The sequence below is a fragment of the Cenococcum geophilum genome, assembly GCF_001692895.1.
Source record: "Cenococcum geophilum 1.58 unplaced genomic scaffold K441scaffold_55, whole genome shotgun sequence".
Classification (NCBI taxonomy): Eukaryota; Fungi; Ascomycota; class Dothideomycetes; order Gloniales; family Gloniaceae; genus Cenococcum; species Cenococcum geophilum.
The window spans coordinates 581,067-587,066 of NW_027137613.1; the positions used below are offsets into that span (position 1 = coordinate 581,067).

General features: G+C 36.7%; 1 protein-coding gene across 1 annotated transcript; it reads left to right on the plus strand.

Moving 5' to 3' along the window:
- Positions 1-4,450: 4,450 nt before the first annotated feature.
- K441DRAFT_619285 (BTB/POZ domain-containing protein) lies at positions 4,451-5,365 on the plus strand. The gene is made up of 3 exons (XM_067645868.1): positions 4,451-4,507; positions 4,553-4,679; positions 4,735-5,365. Exons 1-3 carry the CDS (start codon positions 4,461-4,463, stop codon positions 5,278-5,280), a joined length of 720 nt encoding a protein of 239 aa, XP_067499073.1. The 5' UTR covers positions 4,451-4,460; the 3' UTR covers positions 5,281-5,365.
- The last annotated feature ends 635 nt before the right edge of the window (positions 5,366-6,000 follow it).

The following is a 6,000-nucleotide window of genomic DNA, read 5'->3' on the forward strand; positions in this document are numbered from 1 at the left end:
TAAAGCTATAAGTAGGTGTATACAAGCCTTATTAGCTAGCTCTACGCTTATAGAGATTACTTTCTCTATAGTAAGTGTTCTAAAGGTGGTAATATAGGCAGAACTATCGTTAGGTTCTCTGGCATTGCTCCTAGAGTTATTAGCGTCTTATATGTAGGCTTTAAAGTCTAAGTTATCCTCTTTATCTCTTTCGCAGGCGGCGACGTATTATTTAAAGTAGTTATTAAAGTTGCCCTTATTGCGGCCCTTAATATTAATAAAACGTCTCTTATAATCGTCTCTGGATTAATTACGCTCCTCCTCTATATATTTCTATAAACGGCAGTCCTCCTTCTTATAGACGTAGCACTTAGCCTTTAGTCCGCCGTTAGTTCTATAGGGGCGATTACTGCCGTAGCGATTAGTGTTTTGGTCTTAATTTTGGTTATTTTAATAGTAACGTTAATCCGTAAAAAAGGTTTGGTAAGACGATCTTATTAAGGCCTATAGGGGGTGTTCTTTTTCCTATGTAATAATGGAGAATTATAGCTTACTGATTAACTAAAAGAGGTCTTTTAAGGGGTTAGAGACAGTAATACGGCATGCTAGCACTCCCTGGTAAGTAGTGACTAACTTATTTATAAGAATGCGGTTCGTACGAAAGTCTAGGTATAGTCTATAATATTACTTTAGCAGTTTATCTATAAGCAGTTAGAAGTTCTAATAAATTAACTTATTAGGGTTCTCGTCTATAACTCCTTAGAGGGTTATGCTGTTCCACTCCGTAAGGTTCTTATAGTAGTATTCTGGCCCTTTAAAGAACTATTATATGTGGTTGCAGGCTTCCGTAAAAGGTCTTAACTCAAGGTTGCTGTTATAGTAGTGGTCCTAAGCAAGCCCTTTTAGTATACTAGGGAATGCTACTACGTAGCCTTCTAGTGGTAAGCCAGATCTCTTATAGATATTATAGAAGATAGTCAGCTTAAAGTCAAAGCTGTTATTAACTCTATTATACTTTTAGTCGTTTGTGTAGATCTTTGTAATTATGGCCACCTCCTTGCTATATCTAGGTCCTTACTCCGCACTAGGCACAGCTGGTTTAGGTAGTATATATATTTGTAGCTACTACGGCTACTACTCTCTTAGCTATAGTAGTTGGTTAATAAGAGTGTAAATTTGGTTGTAGTTGGAGGATTAAGGACTGGGAGGGGTAGTAGGGGTAGCGGGGGTAGCAATTAGAGTAGCTGGCAGTGTAGCAACCGGAGTAGCTGGTAGTACGGCAGCTGGGATAGCTGGTAGAGTTAGTGGAGTAGCTAATAGTAGGGCTAGAGGTATAACAAGCTTATCTAAGGTTGAATTAAGTTGGTTTTATAGAGTTGTTATAATTATTAGTTTTACCTCTGTAAGGGCCACAATAAGCTCCTTATCCGTCCATTTATAAAACTCTTCTTTATTAGCAATATCCATTAGCACCTTGCTAAGGGAGTATCTCTTATCTTGCTTAGTAATATATACTCCTTTCTTAACTAGGTATTAACGGATTCCCATTTTAGTATTAGATTGTACTCGTTTAAAGGTCTCTAGCGTAAAGTTCTTAAAGTCTTCCTAAAACACTATCTACAGTGCAAAGTCTATAAGGTTGGATTGTGTGTATAGGTGCATCTTGGTCTCTACATACTCCGTTAGGTCGTTATCCGTAGCTGTCTCTAAGTTAATTCCGTAGCCGTATTTAGTAATTCTTTCCTTTTAGTTAATTTCCATATTATCGTGTCTTTGTGTATAAGGGTAGGTGTAAGGATAGGTATAAGGGTAGTCGTTAGTTTGAAGAAGTTAAGGTTTAAAGTAAGGATGTAAAGGTGTGTATATATCCTATTGACGAATCTACAGTTCTTAGAAACTGTAGACGATTCTTAGCAAAGATACAGTCCTTTAGGCGATCTGACGCGTTAACAGTTAAGTTAATACGTGGTTTTAAGCTTTGAGGGTCCTCTAGGCGATCTAATACGTCAACAGTTAAGCTAATACGTGGTTTCGAGCTTTGAGGGTAACGTAGCTCTCTCTAAATAAAGGTACGATTCTCTAGGCGATCTAACGCATCAGTAAGCTAATACATGGTCTTGAGCTTTAAGGGTAATATAGTTTTCTCCTTTAACTAAAATAGGGCGATAGCTCTGCGATCTAACGCGTTAGCAGTTAAGCTAATGCGTGGTTTTAAGCTTTGCTATTGCGTATTTCCTAATCTATACGTCTACTAATCAGTATCGGTATACTCGCTTTATCAACGTGCATAAATATCACTTATAGTGGTACGTATGCGGTATTAAAGTTAGTAGTTAATTAATGTCTAGAAATAGGGGTTTACTCCAAGGTCAGATTAGCTAGTCTCGCTTCATGGTCTTATAACCACGTCACATAACTAACATTCCGACAATTAGAAACATAGGGTGACTTACTAATAACGACTACTTAAGTAGGGTTACAGTAATATTAGTTAATTCTTATTAATAGGAATAAGGAAAGGGGTAAGGAACTTAAGGTTCCTCACCACGCTAGGGCCACGTCAACACGTAACGGCAATATGCTTCATACGACGGCAACTTACCTTATTCCTAACAATAGGTATAAAAAACCTCTAAGGGAGACGTAAGTAGTAATATAGAGTGTACTCCTCTAGGTAATACGTCCGTACTACATTAACGGGAGGAAAAACACCCTTAGGCCGCTACTCTAAAACTCCAGTATAAGAGTGTTCTAATTGCCTATCTTGCCCTATTTACTATTTATACCATATCTCTTTTTAAATTTAAAAATACTAAAGATTAATATAATCCTGCCCTTGCTCCTATTTAAATGCCCTATATATATATACTCGCCTATAGTCCTTTTACTTATAGTATAATTTCTGCCCTAAAGAAGTAATAGGACGAATATAGATCTATATCTAGGTGTCTTATCCTAGGGCCTTAACCTAGGCCCCCTATTTCCTATCTCCTATATTTAATAAGTGCGCTTAGCTTAGTACTAGCAGTAGTAGGGGTATACAACGTCCCTATACCTAAGTACTTATACTACTAATGGTACTAGAATATAGCTAGATTAATTAAAGTATAGAGAAAGACGGAATACCGCGCGGTAAGTCTAGGCTATTAGGTAAAGTCTTATTATAGACTTCCCAGAGCGTATATAGCTTAGTTACCGTGCCGTATAGGTGCCGTATAGTACCGTATATATTATATTGTATTATCTACCATATAGGAGGAAGGGGGACGCATATTATAAATGCCGTAATTTAAGTCAGATTTCAATATATAGACGTACTAGTCGTTTTTAAGCTCTCCCGTTAGGGCTTACCCTTTTAGCAAAAAAATTTCTACATTACTACTACGTCCTAGCAACCCGCGCTGCGCTATTATATATATATATATCTACGTTTACTCTAGTAGTCTATAGCACGATTTTAATAGAACGCTAATAACTATCTACTAGGTTCCTAGGCTCTACTATATAAAGGTATAAAGGTTGATTTTTTAGAGCCCCTATATATAATACTACGTATATAGTCTCTAGGCCGTAGCCCTATAGCCCTATATATATAAATCCTCTTTAGGCAGCTTAATATATACTAGTAGCTATATCCTAGTAGTTTATAAACCTTTAAGCTAGGGGTTTACCACTTTCTAATAGAATACTAGGTTATTAACAACCATCAAACAATAAGAAAATAATAAAAAAGATTATAAAAAACCCTAACGCCTATCTCTATCCTTTTTATAATTTATTTTTATCCTTTTATACCCCTATTATCTATTTACTAAAAACCTAGTAAGAGTTGCCTCCTTTTAAGGATCCTGCTGCTCTTAGCCACTTTTTAGTAGCTATTTCTATCTTATCTAGAAATAGAAATAGCGTGTTTTTTCCTTTTTTTATTATATAAAATAACTTCTTTAGAGAGAGAAGAGAGTATATCTTAGGAACGAACTATATATTTAGAAATTTACTTTATTAAGTAGAAAGAAAGTTAAAAATATACTAGAATTAAAAAAATAGTTAGGAAAACCCGGTTTGTTAGTAATAAGGATCCACCTAGCGTATTGCGATCTTTACGCTAAATTAAAGAAACTGAAAATTAGTAATAAAATTTTATCCCTTTGAACTTTTTTAATAAATTTTTTAGAAAACTTTTCTAGAGTATACTTGCTTTATATTAAAGTTTTAAATTTTAAAAAAGCTATTTTATTGCCTCTAAAATTGAGAAAACGTGTTAAAAATTGTCTCGCTTGTGGGGGGTGGCACGTTACGTCAACTCATAGTAAGAATTGTGCAACCAAACCATTGGTAGAGGTCGGTGTTCCTGCACCCAGTTACATCGTGACACGAATTCGTGCTTGAATGGCTTGACTCCATATACAAGAAAGATATCTTTTGCCTCTCACCCTGATCATTCACCTCAACTACTACCGCAACTACATTAGCATTTCTTCATGGCTGCTAGCAGTCCAGTGGCCTACTTCCAGGCAGCTCTGAAAGAGTATACACCGAGGCCCTGGTTTTTATATACGTACTAATTTCCCAGGTATTTCAATTCTTCCAACTTCTCAGACGTTATTATCCGTTGTGAGGGAAAGGAATACAAGGCCCACCGATTGGTGTTATGTGCTCAATCGAAATGGTTCTCCAACGCATGTAATGGGGACTGGAAAGTACGCCTGGTATGAACAATTTCATCTCGTATGTAATATTAACAAACGTGACCAGGAGGCAGCCGAGGGCACGATAGAACTCCCAGACGATGATCTCCCGATCGTTGAAGCAATGCTCAATTTTTTGTATCACTTCGACTACCAGGCTAGTACCTCGCCTATGATCTTCAATGCCAAAGTGTACGGCATTGCGGACAAGTACAACATCCCGACTCTGAAGTCAAAAGCAATCGAAAAGTCTCGAAAGAGCGTTGAAACATGCTGGAGTATGGACGACTTCCCGCATGCCATCAGAGAGATATACAGCTCGACTCCTGGCAATGATCGAGGACTTCGTGACTTGGTTGTAAAGATTGCTTGCGAGCATATGGAAACACTTTCAGAGCAGCCGGAGTTTAGGATTCTGCTTGAAGAAGCTTATGGCTTCGCAGCTGACGTTGTGCTTTTCATGGCTAAAGGTAGTTTCGAACGTATCAAAACGCATAAATGTCCAAATTGTGGCAAAACCTGGGAAGGAGTAGCTCCTTCCGGCCCTAATTATTATTGTCTGCGTTGTGGTAGCTACCGTTCAGATTGGGAAGCACACGTTGTACATAGATAGGGATAATTGTCTATGAGGAAGGGTTTAACCTTCGGTAACTCCTTTACCTCAGAAGCTCAGACCAAGAAATCGATTGCGGATATAGGAATATCCGCACCGTCCGCTAAGCTAATTTAGGACGGTAATCGTTTTCTTGGTCTAAGAGACTTTGGCGAGATTTGTAGTCAGACCTACAGAGGATAGATTATCCTATCCGGTCGGGCAGATAATAATCCTATTTAAGGATAGCCTGGATATTGGATAATATCTAGATAACATCTAGATATCTGCAAAATTTTAACTATAAAACTAAACCTTTACTCCATATTATATAACGCCATAAATATAGCTAGTACTAGTAAAATTTACCCTAAAAACTTTAACGATAATAATTCCTTTAAAGTTGATATACTTTCTACCCTTTTAAGCGGCGTTAAGACTAAAGCTAATACTGGTTTAATTCTAACTATTTATATAATATAGATCTTAAGATAAGTCTCCTTAATTTATAAACATACTTGCACGGTAATAAAGGAAGAAAAGGCTTATATAAAGAAACGCTACTTTTATAAATACTATCCTCCTTAAGACCTAAAAGAACACTATTTCTTAACCGTTAGATTATAAGGCCATTTTAAAAAAATAAAATATTAAATAGAATCTGGTAGAGAACTAGGAGCGTACGACAGTAAAAGATTAAGGGAAGAGATCTCTTTTAGAACTATATTAGAAGCTTTTAGT

Excerpts from the sequence above, each read along its gene's own strand:
- K441DRAFT_619285 (XM_067645868.1), top strand. The coding sequence starts at position 4,461 with ATGGCTGCTAGCAGTCCAGTGGCCTACTTCCAGGCAGCTCTGAAAGA. Across the intron at positions 4,508-4,552 it reads TTCCAGGCAGCTCTGAAAGA|GTATTTCAATTCTTCCAACT; the intron begins GTATACACCGAG and ends CTAATTTCCCAG. Across the intron at positions 4,680-4,734 it reads CATGTAATGGGGACTGGAAA|GAGGCAGCCGAGGGCACGAT; the intron begins GTACGCCTGGTA and ends AAACGTGACCAG.